This window comes from Ochlerotatus camptorhynchus, unplaced genomic scaffold (assembly GCF_037179485.1).
Source record: "Ochlerotatus camptorhynchus isolate MF236.1 unplaced genomic scaffold, CSIRO-AGI_Acam_v1.1 ptg000357l, whole genome shotgun sequence".
In the NCBI taxonomy this organism is placed as follows: domain Eukaryota; kingdom Metazoa; phylum Arthropoda; class Insecta; order Diptera; family Culicidae; genus Ochlerotatus; species Ochlerotatus camptorhynchus.
The window spans coordinates 1,942,696-1,965,477 of NW_027040845.1; the positions used below are offsets into that span (position 1 = coordinate 1,942,696).

General features: G+C 40.0%; 2 protein-coding genes across 3 annotated transcripts in view; both read right to left on the bottom strand.

Moving 5' to 3' along the window:
- Nucleotides 1-5,531: 5,531 nt before the first annotated feature.
- The window catches only part of LOC135709228 (uncharacterized), a 29,731-nt gene continuing 12,480 nt past the window's right edge, over nt 5,532-22,782 (bottom strand). For both annotated transcript variants that reach the window (XM_065231495.1, XM_065231496.1), the window contains one exon: nt 5,532-6,916. In XM_065231495.1, the coding sequence (XP_065087567.1) occupies nt 6,290-6,916 (627 nt within the window). In that variant the 3' untranslated portion in view covers nt 5,532-6,289. The remainder of the gene's footprint in view (nt 6,917-22,782) is intronic.
- LOC135709283 (ankyrin repeat and LEM domain-containing protein 1) lies at nt 18,188-20,724 on the bottom strand. The gene is made up of 2 exons (XM_065231588.1): nt 19,076-20,724; nt 18,188-18,981 (listed from the first exon to the last, which is right to left on the bottom strand). Exons 1-2 carry the CDS (start codon nt 20,547-20,549, stop codon nt 18,224-18,226), a joined length of 2,232 nt encoding a protein of 743 aa, XP_065087660.1. The 5' UTR covers nt 20,550-20,724; the 3' UTR covers nt 18,188-18,223.

The following is a 22,782-nucleotide window of genomic DNA, read 5'->3' on the forward strand; positions in this document are numbered from 1 at the left end:
TCATCGCGTATTCGCCCTTATGCATGCTCACTGTCGAATTGTTGTTTTTTTACCATTATTCATTCTATTCGAAGCATGTTTCGCTCTTCGGTTTCTCGTCAGCAAAGTCTATAGCGATGATCCTGTACTTGGTTGGATCGGATTTACTCTTGATAATCTTCAGATCGCCAAGAACCCTTTCCTTCCACTCTTTCTGAACCATCTGCAGCAGCTTGGAGCGAACGCAGAACATTTGTTCTTCGTCTTCCTCACCGGTTTTAACTTACATTTCGTCGGGTAGATCGATGATGGGTTTGAAGTCCGGATGAGGATCGTACTCACCGGAAACATTGGTAGCTGTGTCTCCTCCTATTCGACTTCAGCAGTGTCGACTGTGTTGATGCTCTGGCTGAACATTCTGGGGTAGTCGTTGGCAGCGTTTCCTTCGGAGATGGAATTGGGAATCGGTTTTTATCAAACAGGGAAGATATTTCCTATGCATTCCAGTGATTTCCCACAACGATTTCACGTTCTCCTCGGTGGACATCTGAAAACGATACCTGTGGTTATTTTACGAGAACAAATTGCATACAGTTAATTCACATTCAACGTTTTGAAACGGAGGAATACGAACAAAAAGTACTTCCAAAACAATAACAGCAGCAACAGCAGCCAATCGCCAGATGAAAATTCCCGCCAATGCGCCCCCTTTCGAAGCTTTTCCAGCATCGCTTAAGCCATTTTCTGAACAAAATCTGGAATTCACATCGTTTCAATAGCCGAACAATTCTATTTTGTTTACAAACAAGACTTACGTCTAATATGTGAAAGGGATAAACGGAGCCAAGGAGTAATCAGACAAAAACATCGATGAACGTCGGCTAAATTTTGAAATACAGTGAGTTACTCGCAAGCTACTCGCTCCAAAAAGCAACTCAGAGTAAAGCTGTCTCATCCCTTGAGTATTCCCTTTGAATTCACCTTAAAATTTCTGTGAAATGCTCTTTGAAATCCCCTTCAATTACCTTAAAAATTTCCTCCTTTGATTCTCTCACAGAATTTTCCTTGGATATCTGCTCTTGAATTCCTTTTTACAATCAGCTCAGTGGAGCAAAATCGATATTTTTAATCACCATATTAACCATCCAATGAACATCCCTGGGACTGCCCAAAAGCTACGTGGACGGTTTTTTAGGCGGATTTCAAAATGCCGGACTTCAAATAATTTTCAAGTTTCCATATTAAACAAACCAAAAACTGTTTTACCGTTCCGATTCAAATTTCGGACGATTCAAATTTCGGACACTTTCATTTTTAATTAAATATTACATCCAGTTAGAAACAAAGTAATAATGTTAGATGATCGTGGAGGGCACTAGTCAAAAAAATTTAAAATTTACAAGACATGTGGATCATATTCGACCGAGATAATCAACTTTTAAAAGTGTCCGAAATTCGAGTTTAAGTGTCCGAAATTTGAATCGGCACGGTACAAAATATTTCGATAGCTGAATAATAGCAAACCGTAGTTTTATACCACAAGCATGCCAACATAAAGTGGACCCTACACGATTGCTTTTATTGACAATAATCGTATTGTCAATACATTCAATATTGACGTCAATACATCGATATTGACAATATTTCTGTATTCACATCATCAATATTAATGTCAATAATTCCCCTTCGTGTCAATATATTGATACGTGTGGGGTTCGCTTAAGATATAATATCACATTAAGATATTCATATGTTATCGGTTGTTGCTCGGGTAACGCGTTCTTCGGGGGATAACTGTACATCCCAAATTGATATGGAAAGTGCAGTCAGTTCTACGGGTTTATCTGTAAATCTACGGATCGATCATTAAACTCTACGGATTTGCCAGATTTTTTTGGGAAAGTGCCGAAGAAATTCTAAGGATTCTAAAAATTTGAGCTAGCCCCCTGCTCGTCACTTTTAAAAAAATAACTTTTTGAATGACTGTTTTTGGAAAATGATCTTTAAATTTAGCAATAATAGCAATCAAAAGTTAACACCATTGGGTTCTTTGCATTTCAAGAAAGAAACCGACAATTTGAAGGAAGCATTTCCGAGAATTGGTAACATGCATGGCTGCTTGACGAAGGCCATCGATGAGGAAGAGTATTCGAGAGATCTCCTGGCGGATTTTGCGGAAGTACTATACGTGCTCAGAAGAAGAAGCTGCTCGAAGAACGGTGAGCCTTGCACAGGAAATGAAGAACGTTCTCCTGATGAATGTGGGCGTCTTAGTATTTGTTTTTATTTAGTGTTACGTTAGCCTGTGGTTTACACTTTTTTACCAGGAACTCACTTTACGGAAAACTAAAAAAAGCTAAATCTTTTAAATTTGTCGAACCTCAGAACCTCTTAACGGAATCCCTTTATGAAGAGCTTTGAGTGTGTTGGTTTATTTCCTTTAAATTCCGTTATAATTGCTTATCAGTGGTGTTGAGTACTTGGCACTGATGAAATCTGCAAGTAGTGACGAAATACGCGTATCTGTCAAAAGATAAGCAATTATAACGGAATTTAAAGGAAATAAACCAACACACTCAAAGCTCTTCATAAAAAAAAGCTGCAAATCGTGACAGATGTAATTGAAATTGAAGTTAATGTAGTGCCTATGTTCAAACGCCAATGCAATGCTAATAGTCAATTACTGTCTACCAGGCGTGTTCAGACATCGCTTAAATAGGACTAAAGTTGGTTGTTGTTTGACTGCAAATCGCAATTCGTTCCAGGTGAGCGTCCCTGACACTAGCAAACTCCTTCGAACCGACGTGTTTTGCCTAGGAACTATGAAGCAACGAGATCGCTCGTGCAGTCCGCGTTACAGGTGTTGTTGCAAAACATCAGGAAGTGCCTCAAGATACCCCTGTCTTATGAAGCAGCATATTCGTTTGTGGTAGTCGAATGTTGTACAAGAAGCGTACCGAGGCCTTGAAGCATCGGATTAATTGTTTTTTGAAGGCTACCGAGAGTCCATTATAGTAGACCACATCGCAGTACATAAAGAACGGCATAACTGACTGCACCAGCTTCTTGCGTGTTTGTGTAGATAGCACCGGAGTGAATCGTCTGAATGTTCGTAACGTTCCAAACACTTTTTATGTTACATCGTTGACCTGCGCATACCAGTTCAATGTTTTGTTCAAGGTTGACGACAGTATCTGAGAGAACAATTGGTTCTCCGTAGAAGATAATTTGGTTAGATGCAGTAATCGTGCCATCCTTAGAGAAAACTATCGCTTGAGATTTTTTCGGATTAGGGTAGAGAACGTAAGCCTTAGCCCAATGCTCGATTGCTGCCAGATCCTGATTGATAGTTGCCATCAGTATTCTGATATCATCCGTATGTCCAGAAATGTAGATTTGAAGATCATCGGCGTACAGTTGGTATTCACACTTCAACTGTGACGGGAGGCTGTTGATATATAATCTGAATAATAATGCACTGAGGCAGCATCCTTGCGAGGTGCCATCGGGTACCGGGCGCTCAGCAGATGTTTGCTTTCCAATTTGTACAGCTTGACCACGATGACTAAGAAAAGCTGTAATCAATTCCCCAGCTTCATCTGAGAAATTAAATTCCTCCAGCAATGTATGTCTCCGCCGTTGATGGTCCACGCAATTGAAGGCTAACGAAAAATCAACTAGGACCATAACGGTGCAGTGATTTTGGTCTAGGTTGCTATATATATCATACGTCACTTTAGTAAGGGCGGTTAGTGGAATACCTGTACAAAGAAAGAGAGGAGGATTAGTAATTTCCATTTAATCACACTACCTTATTTGCTTATCCTTGACATATACGCGTATTTCATTTGTCTAGATTCATCGGATCTCGGAGGATCAGTCGTTGTACGGCAAGGACAAGAAGACGGCCAAAGACGTCTGGGACGCCCTAAAAATGCCTTCAAGCGGGCCGTGTTGGGACTGAATAAGCAATTCCAAGAGCTAAGGCTGACTGAAGGTGGCGACGTGAATGCTTTCTTGCTTCGCTTCCAGAAGATTCTGCGAAAGCTAAGCTGACTATGATTGCATATCAGTCTCATATGGATTTTTGTCAATTTTGAGATAACATCGCTATCCACTATAAATTTTTATCTACTTTCATATTATGTGATATAACTACGAACCTTGTTCATGAAAAATGTGAAAACAACATCAAGTCACTTTGTCCCATCAAGCAAAGTAATCGCACATCAGTTACATCCTGAAATTCAATTGTCCAGAGATCAAGTTACAGTTCTGCTTTTTGGATTGCCATATTTTTCACTGATATATCAAAACATGCAAGCTTGTTTTCAACTGATTTTAACTTTAAAAAAATATCAATAAATTTACTCTGATTTTTCAAATATTTGCATGGGAATTTCACTTCTTAACTTCGACTCCCATTTTCTCAATGCCTACTTTTTCCATATGGGACTGATATGCGATTATAGGCAGTAAAGGCAACGGTAGTCAACATGCAGGAAGAAGATGTGGTGTTCCAGCTTCTGCTGGCACTCCCATATCCTACGAAGCGCCCATTATGGCCCTGGAGACAATACAGCCACAACAGCTAACGATGGAATACGTAAGGAAGCGGTTAAATCATGTCCTGCAGGCGATGCGGAATATTCTGGAATATTTGGGCGTTTGTTGGTTTGATTGCGGAAAGTTCGGGCACAAGCGAGCTGCGAAAGTCGTCCCATGGAAGAATCTAAATCAGCATGGCACCGAAAAATCTGTGGAAAATTTCATCGAAAGCAGAAGTTTGGGATAAAATTTGCCGAAGGAAATGGCGTTCTCGCATCCATTCCCGTTTTTCAATGAATAGGATTTTTCACGCACACTTTTTTTTTCAAAAATCTCTTTTGTTTAAAGACGGAACTGGAAATCCTATGTATGAGTGCTCATTGCAAGACAGTTTATATTACATGATATAAGCCATAGTCTGTACGGGCTATTGGGAGAATTTTTCAACCTACTACAAAAGCTCTTTCTAGAAGTTGTTAAAAGGTCTTCTCGGTTTGGTTTGGAGATCTTCAAATGAAGCTAATTTTCAGATAAGGTTAACATAGGTAGGAAGAAAATATATATAGCCTATATGGAAGCCCCATAGTTTTCTTATAAGAGGCTTAAAAAGTCCTCTTGGAGGTCTGCCAGGAGAAAGTCGGTGGTCTTTCGAAATAAGTGTTAAGGACCTTCAAAAAAATTGAGGATTTCCAAGAAGAGATTCCAGTGACATCTTATTATTCATTCTTATCTTCCCTAGAAATAGTAGAACCAAAAGGTTACAAGCTATGAAGCATCCAGATAGACATAAAAAGGTAGGTATGCAGAATGAATACGCCGCGTCATCCCCATGTGCAACTGAATGGAAGAAAATTGACTAAGATAGAGCCATCAGGATTCGAAAGGATGTCATCAACAATTAATTCCAGTCTAAATGATTTATTTTCAACAACTTTTTTATTTTAAGAAAAATGTAAAAAATAGATTCAGAATTTGTTTCTTCTACACGGTGATGTCATAATACAAAGCTGACCTAAGTTTTTGCTTGTTCTTTGAGCTTATTTTTATAGGGGTAATATTTTGTTTGTTTTAAATTACGAGGTAGCATCCAAAATGTCGTGTTTACTATATTTGCAGAAAACTAGCCATATTTGTGTCATGAGGGTAAAAAACCTAATATTGATTTATTCGAGTGCTTCATTGTTCGACTTCAGTAGACATAAGTCCGCTTGTTCACTGTACGGTTACCTAACTACGTATAGAGAAAAAAAAGGGCTAAGAAATACTTCTTTGGGAAGAAAAAGTAAATTTGTTCTCATCATAAGTCTTTTGTTTCGCAGGATGTCTATTCGGAGTAGTACATACACTGGGCTAAGATTGTTGTTGAACCAAGTTTAGATACAAGGCGAAATAAAAAAGCATGGAATGATTCTCCGCAGTTGGTTTGTTTTTTACCTTGACTAATCAAAAATATATTAATTTTCTAATGAGCAGGCTCACAAAGCTATTTTGCCTGATTTCTTTTCCTTATATAATATTGGTGGTTTAAAAAAAATCGTGCTTGGGTAAAATCAAAATTCGTACAATCTCATCACTGATTAAAAAAACACTTTAAAAAAAGAAATGCATACAAAATAGGCGAATAAGAGTAATCAACTGGGAAAAACTTGGAACATAGTCTTTTACCTATACTAAAAATAGCAATAAATAACTGTCACTGCTTAAAAACAATCGAAAAAATACCTTTCGGTTAGTATGCTTGACTTATAACAGTCCTCTCTCCCTACTTTCGTAGTCTCAGTAACGAACGGCGGCTTTGCTTACTGCATGCAACATTGTGCGCCGGTTCGTCCTCTTTGCTAGGCGAATTGGGTGCCAAATCTATGCACACCGAATTCGGATGGTACTCACACAAACACTTAATACAGAACGTGAAGCCGCAGCTTTTGCCACTGCAGACTGCATAATCACATTGAATTCCTTCGGCGGACTTGCTCTTACCGTTTCTGGTCGTCAGCTTACGTTCAAGCAACGACGCGGACGATCCGAGGGCATCCGTGGAAATGCGTCGGCGGGGAGTTCGCGCCACCGGAGTTTGCACGTCCACCGATTGGGACCGAGGCAGCAAGCTGGTCGAGAACAGGTTCTTACGGATGCGATCCGAATTGATGGGAGACGCCGGACTGTCTATGATGGTGGATTCGGCGGCGGTGCAATCGATTAGGGACTCAGGTAACGTGTAGGATTTCTCTAGCTTTCCCCCGACGACCGTTAGGAGGACGGTGGACGAGTCTAGCGATCCGGTAGCCAGGGCCTGTTTGATGGACGATTTGGTCAGCACGACACGGCTGGGTTTTTCACAGCGAGGGCATGGTTTCAGTCTTTCCGATCTCTTCAGGTGCGAGGCAATCTGCGGGAGAGGGGGGAGGGTGGAATTTAGAATTTCTCGGATTTTATATTTTCGGTACGTTTGAGAGAAATGTCAGGGACCTCTCGTTAGATTTGTTGTAACAATTTAAAAACTAGCTATACTAGAGTCACTGAAATAGAAATCGTTCTTTGACTATATGTTTAGTATTACTTCTGCGTGAAGTCAACGATTTACATAGTTGAAGATGCTAATTTCAAATAACAGACTAAAGTGGTAATTTTTATACGATAGATGAGGAGATGAAAGTATAGAATTGATAGTTCCGTTTAGAGTAGAAAGCCTGCTAGGACAACTTTAGGAAGGTACAAATCGGTTTTATCATCTCTCTTTACCAAACTCTCCCTTTGGGGGGAGAGGTAGCTCATCGATTCTTCCGGTTCGCCTCCTAGCATCGTGCTATAAGGTACCAGGCGATAAAAAGGGTAGTTGATCGATAGCTCGATGACATCTTTTCGTTGGCGTCTGCAATGGGAAATTATCATAGCAGGCGTTGACGATGGGACGTTGTCGAGTTGTTGAATAGCAACTATCGTGGTAACTCACTGATTACCTGTCGATCTGCCAAATTTGGATAGACGTCTGCATTGAATTGTCTCATATAATAATATTCCGCCCACTATATCACAAGAAATTGCGAGTAGCTGAGAGGAATGGAGATAAGTTAAGCATTGGGTACAGGACCAAGTCTCCCCTGGGTGGTGCCAAAAGATGAGCGCACTAGAATCATCAAGTTGCCATAAGGCATGGAATGAGACTATTGCATGGCTGGGTAGTCAAAGTCTTCCATTCGTTAGTCATTTCAGGTGGATTAGAACAGGTTTAGGTGGGCGTTGGCCAGATTTGGATTTTTCAGATGTAATTCTGGATAGGACCCTGTCATTGAACGTCGCGTGAAAGCGAGGGGTGCGACACATCTAAATCTCGATTTTAAATGGTCGAAAAATCTCACACTAGCGAATCAATCTCCGAAAAATCTTTTTTCGTCTCTTGCATCTAAACCCATCTACTTGCATTGCTCTCCACCTTTTTGCAAGAAATCTTGAAAATCATAATCAATCGTGTTTCTATCTATTAAGCGCGAGTGCATTTCACAACAGCAAAGCAAAAAAATTCCTGTATCTTAGATAGAGTCACCCCCTTCGTGTGAAAGTGGAACTTAATGAAGGCCTAAGTACTTTTTCGTAGTTTTTAGTTTTCGGATTTGAAAGATCGTCGGTTACAGTGGCCTGCTTACTGAGCAGAAAAACGCGGTCCCAGGTCCTTACATATCAAAGAGATTTATGGTAAAATCACTTGTGCATCGTGTATTTTGCGAAACTCGTTGTTGTCGTTGGTTCCGGGTTTGAATGGATACACAAATTTGAGCAACGGTATTATGTGATATGAGGGGCTCGGTGGCCTTAGAGCAACCGTTTTTGCTTACTGAGCAGAACATAATGAGTCTAATCTCAGGCCCATCCACATTCAAGATTCGTCAATCGTTTTATTTGTTAATATGACTACATGGTAATAACAGCAACTCGGTGATTAAAAAGGTGCTCGTCTGCCTAGTGGCAAACGTTTTTGCTTACTGAGCAGAAGACCGTGGGTTTAGTCCCAAGCTCCTTCGCGTTATATGATCGTTAGGACATCAATTCAGCTTATCGTTTACCAAAACGAACCCTGCTGCAAACCCAACCCTCTTATCCAACATCCCAGTGATTCCTCGTGGAAGTGCAGAGGTGTTCTCGGCTTCCATCAAAGCGAGTGTCATGTCAACACAATCCTTCCCATTCCTTTTTTGACCTGTGTTCGAGCGCGGCCGGCGCTGGTATTGTCTAATTTAAGATCACCAGTTTTTACACATTGAGGATGATTGCTAGTCCCAAGCATCGTCTATTGGTTCTCTGTGTAATTACAGCTGATCTGGCAGTAACAGAGTAGCAACCGTGGGCGGTCAATCAAGCTCAAGCTCAAGCTCAAGCTCTCTTTACCAAGCTCTCCCTTTGAAGAGGGATGGTGAAGGGTGTAGGAAGACTACCGTATACCTGACGCCAATAAATGATTATTAAAACCTATAATTTCAAGGTTTGTTAGTGCCATCATATTCTTTATGATAATATTATTATTGATCTTCAATAAATTAGAATGATTTTGTATCGGTAATGCACGTAAACACGTATGCGTTAAAAAAATCTTATGTGAATAGTCATTAATGAAACTTAAATTTTTCATGATTAGCTTGCCAAATTTAAAAATAATATTATAAATATTTAATGCCTACAAGAACGCGCTTGTTATACATTTCTCACGATTATTTTGCCGCGCAACAAATCAAACATCTATGTGGACGGAGCATAACTTATGTTTGCATCAGCTGTCTTAGATTGGCAGATAATCGAGCCAAAGAACCAACAACTGTGGCTTCAAGCAAAATGTTCGTGAATGACGTTTCTGCCACCGGAGTGGTTATAATTAAAGAGCCTAAATTTATTTATAAATTCAGGCTCTTTAGTTATAATGAAATCGAGATGACTAAGTTGGTCATGACGAGCCATGGAATATTCACAACTATTGATTGGGAACTCAAGTAACGTCTACTTTCCATTGGTGCACATAACATTGCTATATTATGACGTTTATTACAAATTTTAAACGAAAAGAGCAATCACGGTGATATGAGAAGTAAGTGAAAATCATCAAAAACTGCAGTAACTCAACGCAAATCTCGATTAGCAATTTCCCGGGTTTTCCCGGAATTTGGCCAATTTTTCCGGTTGTTCGATATACATGTAAATTAAGCATAAAATCAAATGCGATTGAGCCGAAGAGATCACTAAGTTTAATGAGTCATTACTAAAACAGCAGGATTTTTCCTGCATTCTGAATTTGTTTCTGCGTTCGAGTCTTCAAAATTTGTCTTTGAGAATTCGCTCAAAAAATAAATTCCCTTTACAGATTTCTTTTCCAAATTCATCAAAAATATATTTGAGATTCTCTCTGGAAGTCCCTTAAAATTTTATTCAAAACAATCCAGAAATTCTTTGCAGATCAGTTCAAAATTTCATGAAATTCATCTAAAGATTCACATCGAATTTTATGTTTTTTTTTTTTCGAAGAATTCACTGAAGACGGATTTCACGCCAACTCGTCTTCGGAGTTGGCAGCACCCTCTCAGAACCTTATGAAACTTTGTGGGTGTGGAGACTTAGCAATTTTAAGCAACTTTGAGTACTTATTTTTTTCAAAATTTATCTCGCCTAACATTTGATAAGGGTCAAAGTTTTTTGTTGATTTTTTTTTCAAATCGATATAGCTTAAAAATGACAAGCCCTACAAAACAGTGATGTATGGCGAACTTTTAGCAAATAATCTGAAATTTTATAAAAAAATTTAAATAAATTAAAAAATTGGTTTCTACACTCTAAAAAAATATATTTAAAAATTAAAAGTCATTTTCCCAAAAATGGTACCCCTCAGATTTGCTTGATATTTTTTCTCATGAAAGGCAATATAATTACCTAAATTTTCTTCATACATCGCAAAGTGGGCGCTTTTAAGGAAAAAAAGTTGTTCGAACAACAACTTTTTCATGTTAATTTTTTTTTAGCGTGTTTCACTCAAAGTCGAATAGTAATACGCGCACAACCTTATTAAAATCCGTTGAAACTTAATGAGCATAAATCCGTCTGAAGCATCGTTCCATTTTTTTTAATTGGCTTTAATTCTTCTTAGCTTTTAATTCAAATGCAATTCCCCTTAGAATTGTCTTATAATATACTCATAATATTTTGGGAGTGCTTCTCTAAATTCTTCTGATAATTCACTTGGTACTCCCCTTAAACTTATCTAAAATTCTTTACGAGCTGTCATTGAAACTATCCTCGGAATTTCTTTGAAACTCTTAGCATGATTTCTTTGGAATTGTACTCTCAAAATTCGATCCCTTTGGCATTTTTCTCGGATCTGGGAATCCTCTTCACAAAAGCCATGCATTTTCCATAGAGCTACTTAAAAATATTACGCTGTGATCACATAATTTCCTTGGAGTTTTAGTTAAAAATCTCTGAGTTTATTCTAATATCTACTCGAAGTTGCTTTGGAATTGTTTTTTTTTTTCTTAAATTCTCGTAATAGTTCTTCAGTGAATGTATCCCGAAAATCTAGACCAGTCCAAAGGTATGTTATCGAAATTCATGGGTTTTTCCCGGTGACTTCGAATTCCAGGCTTTTTTTTGATTTCCCGATTCACTGGTCACCCTGAATGATGCCTCATAGCTTCGACCAGCTGTGGCTTAACAAGTGGAAGCGTCCTGATGAATGTGGGCGTCTTAGTGGGATACCTGTATAATGAGAGAGAGAAGGATTAGTATTTTCCATTTAATTCCACTACTTTATTTGCTTATCCTTGACAGATACGCGTATTTCGTCTACAATGTGCAGACTTCTTCAGTGTCTCTCGTAGTCGAGTATTAGTACAAGACACTGAAGAAGTCTGCACATTGTAGACGAAATACGCGTATCTGTCAAGGATAAGCAAATAAAGTAGTGGAATTAAATGGAAAATACTAATCCTTCTCTCTCTCATTATAAAGTGGAAGCGATTCGACAGACGTGGTGTATGGATGGAGATTTTCGTTACTCTTCCTCTCTCTACGCTGAATCAAAACATCATCCTTTGATCGAATGATTATTGCTTCCCCCTTGTAGCCCTACACAGCAAAAAAAAATGTAATATCGATCAATGTTAATAATGATGTAATAGCAAAAAGCAGATACAATATTACATCAATGGATGTAATTTTATTCGCAAAATCGATGTCCATCGTACAACGTTATATTACACAACCGATGGATTGACCTGGTTGCAGCAGTTTGGATGTAATATTCAACATCTTTTTTTTCCTGTGTATAACTATTATCAGATGATTTTGAGATGATTGTCATTCAGTTCATCATCTGTTAAAATCACAACAACTTGGATGCTTATCATCCTTATCTAGGATGATTTTAGTTTAATTTTTGAGAGCACAGGTGGACGTAAATAATAAGTTAATTAAATACTATTCTTCTACAAATGGTTTGGATGATACCCGGAACACGTTGTTAAGCAAAATAACCATAACAATTTTATTAGGGTTGGTGCATTACGGAAACACTTTTCACTTTATGCTAGGCATCCTTTTCACTTGTTGCTGGTTTCATTCGAAAACAAGAAATTGGCATTTGTTAACACACCGTATGACGAATCATTCGATGTTTGACAGGTCTTTTCTTACAGTGTATGTTACGTGTTATCACCGAGGTCCGAAACTGTACCAAAATATCATCCTCAGACCTAAACGGTCTGCCACTGCCACTTCGAGTTTTCTTGGGAGTTAATCTCGGACACTATTGTGATTTGAGGCACTCAATTGTCATCACAGTTTTGTTATCGTATGTTTTCCGGTAGCAGATAATGGACTCCTGGAAAAAGCGAAGTGGAACCAGAGCCCGAGGTTCTGGATCGTATCACCTTAAAACAATTTCTATGTAAAGATCCCTTCAGACCGATCGCGTTTGTCATAGTGGTCTTTGGTTTTTTGTTCATGATTCCTTATAAAAAAATCTGGGACTTTGAACAGTTATCTGAAGTCTATGACTTGGAAAATTGGTAACTACGCTGCAATGCTCATTTCTGTTTGTAAACTTTGTAAACATATCAAACAGAAATGAATAAATAGTGTATTACTAAATTAAAAGTGGGGATGGGTGGTATTCACTAGCCCGAGAATACCCTCCACATGCTAGCCTCTTCACCAACCATACATCAGTACACACTTATCGAGTAAGTAATTTTTACCGAGTTTTTGAATTGCGGAACTCTTCGTTAAAATTTAAAAAAATCTGTGAAAAATTCAAAGTTGAGTAAATGTGTTACGAACATTTACAGACTAACTATTGTTAACCCCGTGTAATGATGAAAAATAAAAAATATCGATTTTATCCAATCTTTACAAATAACAGTCATTTCAATTTTAACCGAGTTTTTCAGTAATCCAAAAATCCAGTAAAAAATACTGACTCCTGCAAAAAAAACTAAGTGTGTATACAGAAGCAGCGAAGCTCCACACTCCTCCATCGAAACAGCACCGCAGCTGAGCTGCGAGTGCTATGAAATAAAAGGGACATCGACTTATTACCGCTACCTACTTCTCTCCCTTCCGCTCACAGAATTCACCGATTCGGTGTCTCTCGTTGTGTTTTCTGCTGAGACTGAGCAATATTCGATACCGCGAAACATCTCCGCAGTTATGTTTTCTTTCGGCGCAGAAGATGTGCGGTAATCAAAAGTTAAGAATGTAGCTAAACATCTACAATAACATTCTACCAAATTTTCATGTGCGTAGTCCACTGCAACAGCCGAACGTACGAACGAATAGGGTGACTATAGCGCATTTTATGAAAACGTCACAAGTTTTTATGGCTGTTTTAAATCAATAATTACGAAGAAACCATAAAGCCTACAAGGTTACTACCAAAGGCACAAATCTAGGGAACTGCATGGAAAATGTTTTGTAGAAGAACTAAATAAACAGAAATGAAAATTTTCAACTTAAAAACACTAAAATGTATGAAATTTCACCAATTTTTTTGGTACTTTCAACAAACTTTTCAATTTTAATGTATGATAATTAACTTTAATCGAGTTCTTTTTCAAAGAGCATTGATAGCTAAGACTTTAATCTTTCATTTAGTATGTTGAAATCAGAAAACCACATTAAGATTAAAAAAATATAGCTAACCAAAGTTGGCAATACAAAAAAACATAAAAAGTTTAATAACTCACTTAGCAGTCATTTCCGACCCTATGTTTCATGGGGATTTTTTCATAACTTTAGGAGCCCTATCTACCCTGAAAATATGTAAAACCCGGAACCAAACACCCTGTATAGTATTCGTAGGTATTCGTTCAGCCCCATAACGCAAATCATCCAAAACGATGGTGTAAATAATTCTATCTAACGTCATTTGCAGATCTGCACTGACAAACGAGGTGGAAACATAGTAATCGCTATCAGAGGTGGTACGAACATTGATAAAGCGTGGAAAACGAAGATTGTCAATTTCGTGGAGGAGGACGTTTCGTCTAACAGACAAAAAAAAATCATCCATGTTGGAAAGGCTGTTCCGAGCGAGGGGGGCGACACATCTAAATCTCAATTCTAGATGCTCAACAAATCTCACACTAGCGAATAAATCTTCGAAAAATCTTCTTACATTTCTCGCATCTACTTGCATCGCGAATCATCTTTTTGCAGGAAATCTTCAAAATCGTGATAAATCTTCTTTCTATCTACTCAGCGTACGCGCAGCTAGCCACAGCGAAACACAATATTTCTTGCATCGTAGATAGAGTCGTCCCCCTCGGTTCCGAGGGCTGTTCATAGACGAGTGCACGGGTGAACTTTTGTTCATCTGCTAAACAAAAATTGACACAACAGCGGGGCCCTGTTTACTAAAAATGAACACATGAATAATGCTCGCGTAACATTTGAAAAGGGCCTATCAACTTTTGTAAATAATTTGCTAGGTCCTTTTCACGAGAACCGAAGTACGTCCACGTAAACTAAGAGCACTGTCGGGAAGGGGAGAACTTCCCCAACCCGATGGTGCTGTTAGTTGGCGTGGGAGTATTCGGTTCGCGCGAAAAAGGCCTAACAAGTTTTGTGTACAAAAGTTGATAGGCCCGTTTCAAATGCTACGCGAGCATTAAGGCCCAAGCGCTATTACAGCGGAAGCGGAACGGCAACGGCAGCGGAAAAGCCCGATCTGAGTAAGCCAACTTGTCGGATTGAAAACTTGTTGGAACCAAATCGTCTTCGGTTGGGCATCTTAATGTCATTTGTGACAACTGTCAAACTTTCCGTTTCCGTTCCGCTTCCGTCCACATTGCGTTTGGGCCTTTATTCATGTGTTCATTTTTGGTAACCAGGGCCCCGCTGTTGTGTCACTTTTTGTCGAGTGAGTGAACTCAAATCCATCCGTGCACTCGTCTATGGCTATTCAATGTGGAAATGTAAACAATCGAATTATAAATCCAATTTAAAGCAATTGCAAGTCATCCTATTTTTAAGGCCGGCGCACAATGCATACGTTTTCGGGTTTTTTGACAGATAATGCATGGGCTAACTGTCAAAAAACCTGAAAACGTATCCATTGTGCGCCGGCCTTTACGTTGTTGTCCTCTGAGCGCTGTTGTATGTTGTACAGCCAGATTTCAAATAAATCAAGCTGAACATTGCATTAGGTCCTAAGTAACATTGATCGATTCTCTTCGTCGACTTTCTCTTTCGTTAATAACTTGAGCACAGAACCGTTTCTTGATGTTTTTGACGTATTCGATGCTAGATAAAAGATTCTTTTATCGATCTGTGTGCTAAAAATACCTGGGATTGTCTTCACATGACCGTAGGGATCCGAAAAGAAAGTCGACGAAGAGAATCTGTCAATGTTACTTAGGACCTAATGCAATGTTCAGCTTGAAATATCTTCCTTTCTTTGGATGGCAGTCATATGGATGCTCATCAGCTGATGACGAATTTAACCATAAGGCAATCATCCGAAATTCTAAAGCATATTGTTAAAGGGCTCGAGCAATGCAATAATCATTCGAAGTATTGCGGATGTTTTCGTTCAGTGGACTTGCTCCACCGTCGGACGGGGCCGGGACGGGGCGGGGACGGATGGTGAATGCAATTGACAAATCCAAGTGAATGCCGGCCACCGCGGTGCTGTAATTGTAGCGGTGATGAACTTGAGATCATCTGTCAAATTACACTGTTCAGTAGTAGATAGCAAATTTGAACGCCGGAAAAGTAGCGCCGGTAAGAATGGTAAGTAAATACTAATTTTTAAATGCCAAATTATTGAGATTTCTTCAAAATGAAAAATATTTTGCTCCCAGCAAAACAACAACAAATAATTTTAACAATGTTTTTACAGGATTCAAACTTAGAGTGCAATCCTACAGGATCATCCCATCGGAGATTGAATTAAATCAATTAATTTTACAGTTTGAGGTGCGACATATTGAAGCCATCAAAACAATATATTGTACTTCCGCCGGAGGATCATCTTCCCTATAGCGAAACCAGTAGGAGGAAATCACGCCTGGTTTGGTAGATTCAAACGAGCGGGACAACAAAGGCAGTACCAAAAGTGCCTGTGTCGAAGACGGATAGTTAGCCGATCATCACAAAAAATATAATATAAGTAGAATCTCTCTGTTAAGTAAAATTTAATATTTTGAGTGCTAAATTATTGAAATAGCAGTGAAATAAAAAATAATCGATGAACAAACATGATAAAACCAACAAAATTCCTGCATGCTTCAATCGCTGGTTGCAAATCGTAACCGAATACAATCCGGATTGAACCAACAACCAGCATCGCGTGCCTGCATAGGATTACATTTTACAATGGGCTCTTTTTTTTATTTGGTTTGTCACGTTTCCATATCAACATGAATCGATGTGGTATGGCTGTTAACATAACCATGTCCATAACCTTAGCATGTTTTTTCAATTTTATTTGAAAACTAGTAATTTTTATTCTAAGATCGACACATATCACAATACGTTTTAAGGTTTTGTACAAGATTCAGTCATTTTAATAGCATATTTACACGAACTACATAGCACTGTCTGCACGTCTGTGATTTCTATATGGGGGTACACTTTGTTAAAACAGAAAATTGAACATGTAACAAAATTATGAAAGATTTTAAAAGTTAATAACTCAGCTGCCCCTGAACCAATTTCAATAATTTTATCACCAATCGATCCGATATATTTTCACGCATCTGATAAATTTAAGATTTTATTATTTTTTCAAAATGTCACTATTGAAAATTGCACGAATGTGCAACTGTTGCATTGATAATTAAAATTATCTCCGATATCCTGCGAAAAGCGATTTCCCTAACAAAAATTTCAAAGTTGAATTCTATCTGCCCTCACCAAAAGTGAGTTGCTGTGGGCCATCTATGTCAAGCACGTCATACTGAATAGTAAAAGCAGAGAGAACCCCGCTCAAATTCCTATTCCTACACAAAACACAAGCTCCTGCTGCAATTAACAAATAAGATTTATTATATTAGACCACGTAGTAATACGTCACCATTGCTTACAACCAAAGACATCATATCAAGAAAACTGGCAACTTTTCCAGAAGCCAAGCGACAGATACAGTAGCGCTGCGCTTGAGTGAAGGTGGAAACAACGCATAGAGAAATGAGCAAATACACAAACCTTTCTTCTGAGGATGTAATCTTTGCTATCAAATTCGTTCAAAGCATTTACCTTTGAGCAGCAGATGACGCGATTGTACCTGTCTCATAGCGGTGTACGAGAAAATGGAAGAGTTGAGAGTCTTCTGGATATGTTGTCTTTGGTACAACCCCATAGGGCTGTCCCTTGGTGGTTTTTTTACCACGATTGCTACTGTCAAATCGACCAATCAGCAACTGGCTTGGATTTGACAGCAAATTGGCTCTAAATCGCTACCCGATTGTCAAGTCCCGTCCCAGGTGCTTACTCCTGTCACCAGGCGCGCATTAACTCGTCTTCGTTTTTGCGGTGTAGCTACACCGGTGCTACACTGCCGTACACCGAAATATTTTAGGGTGTAGATATAGGATGCACCTTTGTTTACAAACAAATGATGTTGAGCTGTCAAAGACTCGCGCTTATTCCTGCTTACACTGCACCAGTGCTACACCGCAAAAACGGAAACGACATTAGTTTACTACTGTGCTACTACAAACAGAGAGTAGCAATTTCAAATTTGTATGTTTTGTGGAAGCTGACATTTGTGCCTTTGAAGTTTCACGCTAAGGCTTCCTTAGAGTATCACCTTAAGTTGGATTCGTCAAATTGACAGAAGCATTTTGGAACGACGAAGATCTCTTCTTACTACACCGTGCAGTGTTCGGGACGGATGTTATTTGCGGTGGTATGAGAGAGTAAACTATATAGGCTTGGTGTACCAGCTATAGTGTGTTCCCATTCGCAGGCAGATACACGCAATATTATGTTTGTCAGATAATTGTTGAGATAAAGAACATTTTTCCCGAAGACCCACGACTAAAAGGTTCCACAATGAAGACAAACAAGCCCCGAATAGAAAGTTTAGTCCTTACAGGTCACATATTGCACCGCACCTGGAGTGGCAATGCACGATAAGAAATTTATTAACCGTTCCATAAAAATAAAAATACTAGCAAAAATACAAATAACATACTTTTGCCTCGGGAAGCCTCGCGCTTCAAATCAAATCACTTGGCAGCAGTTGCGTCTCGCCCTCGGCCAGGTAGATCAGCAAGGCCTTGTACAACAGCAGGATGCCCAACTGCTTCCGCCGCTTCATCGGCCACGACAGTGACTTCCCGTAGTAATCGCCCCGCTTCAGATTGGTTAAATTCTGCACCCCCAGCGCATCGATTATGGCCGCCTCCCGGGTGTACGCTTCCGCCGGCATTACATTGTGGAACACGTGCAGACAAATGACGCCCCGCTGGGCGCGCCAAATGTCGATTATCTTGTTCAGTTTGGCGCTATCGTTCATCTGCTTCCGGTTGAGGATTTTCGTTGTCCGACACACCCGCTCAATTCGTTCGTCGCTTTGGAAGATGATTTGCTCTTCTTCCACCTGCAGCTGAACGACCTGGTCCGGGGGTTTCAATCCGTTGGTTTCGTTGGATTTTTGCTGATACAGCTTCATGGCATCGTACAGGTGGCAATAGGGACGACTGCTTTTGCCTTTGCCAACGTAGAAAATCGACTGCAGGAAGCGCTTCCACAGATCGTGCTGCGAGGAAAGATTCTGCTGGGCCGGGAGATTTTCCGACATTCGAGGATCGATCAGGAGGTAGATAAAACTCTTTTTCAGGTGCCCCTCGCGCCAGGTTTTATCGTTGGTCGTCGTAAACTCGCTGGACATTTCCGTTTCCAATTCTTGATGTTGCGGAATTTTTCCGAAGACATCTTCGCTGCGAAGCGTTGCCAGCAGCTCAACGGAAAAATCTGGGGAGCGTGGGGAACGGATTTTGGTTGAAAAATGACGGATTAGTGCGCGAAGCATTGCATAAGCTGCTTTGATCGCATAGGATATACTTACTCGGTTGCAATTTACTCTTGACTTGAGCCAGTGCACGTTCCGGATCCCGCTTATATTTGATCAGCTTCTTGAGGTACAACTTTTTCGTATGCTTCGTAATGGGTCCAGGTGGTTCACCGAAGTTGGTGAGTTCCGCTCGTAGGGCATCGGTGTCGTAATCTAGCGGAGGCAAGGTCAAGGCAGTGGATTGACTAGACAGTGATGTATTTTGTTGGCCGGTGTTTTTGGCAACCGGAGCAGACAAGAACTTTTTCTCGTAGAATACCAAACCGGCTTCATCGTCGGTGTGGATGTATTCTTCCGTGATCTGAATGACCCGATTGTGCGCTTCCGGGAAGGGTGACCTGTCTGATTGCACCAATTCAGGTGATGGGCACAGTGCCAGGGCAAACTCGTTTGTCCGCAAGCTGTCTTCGTGTTTGGCTGGTTGTTCGAAGGCAGTTTGGAATGCTGCATTGGTTGGTTCGGAGTCCGAAGCGAAATCAGATTCGTTCGATTCTACTGTGTAGGTTCGCCGATCAATATCGTCTTCCAGCGAGCTATTGGAGAAGCCAGATAATATTTTTTCAATGTCCTCAATGTTTGTGCTCAACTTGTTCCGTGTTCGTAGAGCAGCTATTTTGTCTCGCCAACATTCGATGAACGAGGTTCTAGTTCGGTCCCCTGTCGTCGAAATATTTTGACTAAAGCTAGCTAAATTTCGCTCCGTTAGTTCGAACAGGTTCTTTCGAGCCATTATTATCTCAGTATCGTCGCTCAGCCTGGTTCCCTCAAGGTCTTCTTCTTGCATATGAACGATAGCCCGATTGATGTTATTCTTCGTGCGTTTATCGCCTTCCTTTCTTCGATGTGTAATATTAATATAGTAAGGCGACGTAGCATCGAAATTGTAATGAACTCGATTCGGTGTCAGCTTACTCTCTTCACACAACAAGCTATTCTTGGTCGGGGTATCAATCCTCAAGAAACCGCCAAGGCATTTGACGAACCCTCCAGCGACAGTCCCGTTTTGCTGCTCCCTCTGAGCAAGTTCGTTCCGTTTCTTCTCGAACTTTTTCTCAAAAACGAAATTCTGCATCACCTTTACTACTTCAAAGTGCCCTTCCTCAACGGCATACTCCACCGGCAATTTAGCATCACGATCCCGCATGTCCACATCTGCTCCTGCCTTCAGCAACATCTCTACCAACCGTGGTCGTCCCAAATTGGCCGCAACGTGCAATGGAGTCATTCCTTCCTCGTCCGACCGGAGGTTTGGATTGGCCCCATACTGCAGCATCAAACTTGTCGCTTGCTCCGAAAACCTTACGTTATCCGCTCCCAACACCAAATGGACCGGAGCAACGTTCTTCTCCAGAACAATAGCATTCGGGTTGGCCTTGTGTTTCTCCAGCAAAACGCGCAGCGAACCCAAGTTTTCATCCTCCATCGCATCCAGCAAGCACAGAGCGAGGTAATTTTCTGCGCGAGACATTTTAACTTAACTGCTAAACACACACTGAATGATTAAAACCATCATAAAAAAACATAGGAAGATTCCTGGCTAAACCGGCACGCGACAATGACGAGGTATATAAAAATATAAAATTCAATCAAAATAAAAGAACCCGGAGGACGCCCAAACAAACCGAACCTACACGAACGCCACGATCTCACGCACACTCGAGCGAAGCGATTGTGACAGTTTGGGTGGTGGTTTGAAAAATTTCCCCCTCACTTTGGGAAGGGATTTTTTCTATGCGCAGCGCGGTGGTCATGCTGCACTGCGCTCTTGCGAATGATGGTTTGTTTATTATTTTTATGCTACTCAGGCCAGTGCTGCCAGTTTGAACTGCGAACTGGTAAACAAAACTACATTTCCAGCGCTTATTTTGGTTGCTCGGTTGGGATTAATAAGCAGGTAAATATCGTACATGAATCGGACGCTGATGTTCTATAGCAGGTAGATAACGGCTACGAATTGATTTTTTAAGCCTCATTCATAGTACCTACCGAGTGTCACACTCATACATTATCGCCGACTGCGGCAATTGGGCTCTTTAGAGGTATTGAGGTAATTGGGTTGTTTAGGGATATTGAGGTAAGCACATATTCGTTATTTGCATTAAAAATGGAATCGAAATCCAAAATTTCATCAAGTTTGATACACTGGAACTATTTTAAATAAGTACGATTACATTAGCAAAAATCACCATCTAAGCGCCCCTCGGCGGGACTTTGTATGGGAGCGAGCCGTCATCGAATAGATTTCTCGATGAACATTTCAAATGGTCCTATCTGCTTTGATCGATTCTCTTCATCGACTTTCTCTTTTCATAACCACTGCTATGCAAACAGATTTCGCGCTAATTTTACCACATAGTTTGATAAAGGAGGTTCTTATCTAGCGTCCAAAACGTCAAATACAACAGGAAAAGGTTTTGCAGCTGAGTTATTGACGAAAGAGAAAGTCGATGAAGAGAATCGATCAAAGCAGATAGGACCATTTGAAATGTTCATCGAGATTTAGTGTTAACGATCAAAAATTTAAATATTGATTTAAAAATCAAGATGAATATCTACGGGATCGATAAAAATATCGTTGTGCTCAGAAAACGAAGCTCTATCAGATGATGTATAAAAATCGGTATATTTTTCGAAGTTAAACAACCCAATTGGGTCCTTTAATTTTGAAAAATATATCGGTTACTATATATAGGGGAAATGACGGCTTCGGCATGACAGACTATTTTCGGCAACCCAAATTGAAACACTATTTTCACTGGATTTTCTTACGAAAACACTTCGCTGAATGCATGCAAACGATTCTTTATGCTTTCAGCTTCAATTTGACTATATTTGTACCACTGAGAAAAAGCAATCTAGCAAGGTTTTCTTGAAATGCAACACACGCACTACAAATTGTAGCTGATTTCAAGTTGCCGATAATAGAACAGCAGATTTACATGCAGTTCAAATGGAACGGTTGCCGAAGAAAAACTGGTTGCCGACAATACTCGCTCTCACTAGAGAAGATTGGAGCTTTGTAAAAGCGTTTCAAAACAGTTTTTGACAATTCTTTCGACTGAAATTGTTACAGCAGCTGGCAGCAAAAGATTGTAAACAAACCAATACTGCCTATGTGTGCGTTCCTTAGAGAAAAAGGCTATAGAAAGAAGGTCGCTGCTTAGGTTGCCGAGAATACGTAAAGTCCCCTATACATCATCTGAAACAGCTTCGTTTTCTGAGCACAACGAAATTTTTTTCGATCGCAGTTACTTCCATCTCATTTTTTTTAAATCAAGATTAAAAGCAAAATAATCACTTCACTTTTTGACACAAAACTAACCAATTGGCAGCTCGCTCACATACGAAGTACCACCGAGGGGCACCAAGATGGTGATTTTTGCTAATGTAATCGCTATTATTTAAAATAGTTCCAGTGCACCAAAATTGATGAAATTTTGGATTTCGGTTTCATTTGGCATGCAGATTACGAATATGCAATTACTTCAATACCTTTTCTTTTCCTTGATTTTTTTTCTGTCGATCGTGTTTTCCGTGCTGAGCCCCAATGCCACCGACGCCAGGGAGGCAGCTCCCACATCTGGACCCTACCTATCGACCCATCAACTCATGAACCGGGGACCAACGGCTTTACTTTACGTGATCAGAGATGTTATGCCCGGTTATGCCTCACAACATCCCGGCGGCGCCAACTGGGATTG

Bases quoted from the DNA above. Each gene is read 5' to 3' on its own strand.
- LOC135709283 (XM_065231588.1), bottom strand. From the start codon at position 20,549: ATGTCTCGCGCAGAAAATTACCTCGCTCTGTGCTTGCTGGATGCGATG. The intron at 18,982-19,075 runs GTAAGTATATCC...CACGCTCCCCAG, and splicing joins CAAGAGTAAATTGCAACCGA to ATTTTTCCGTTGAGCTGCTG.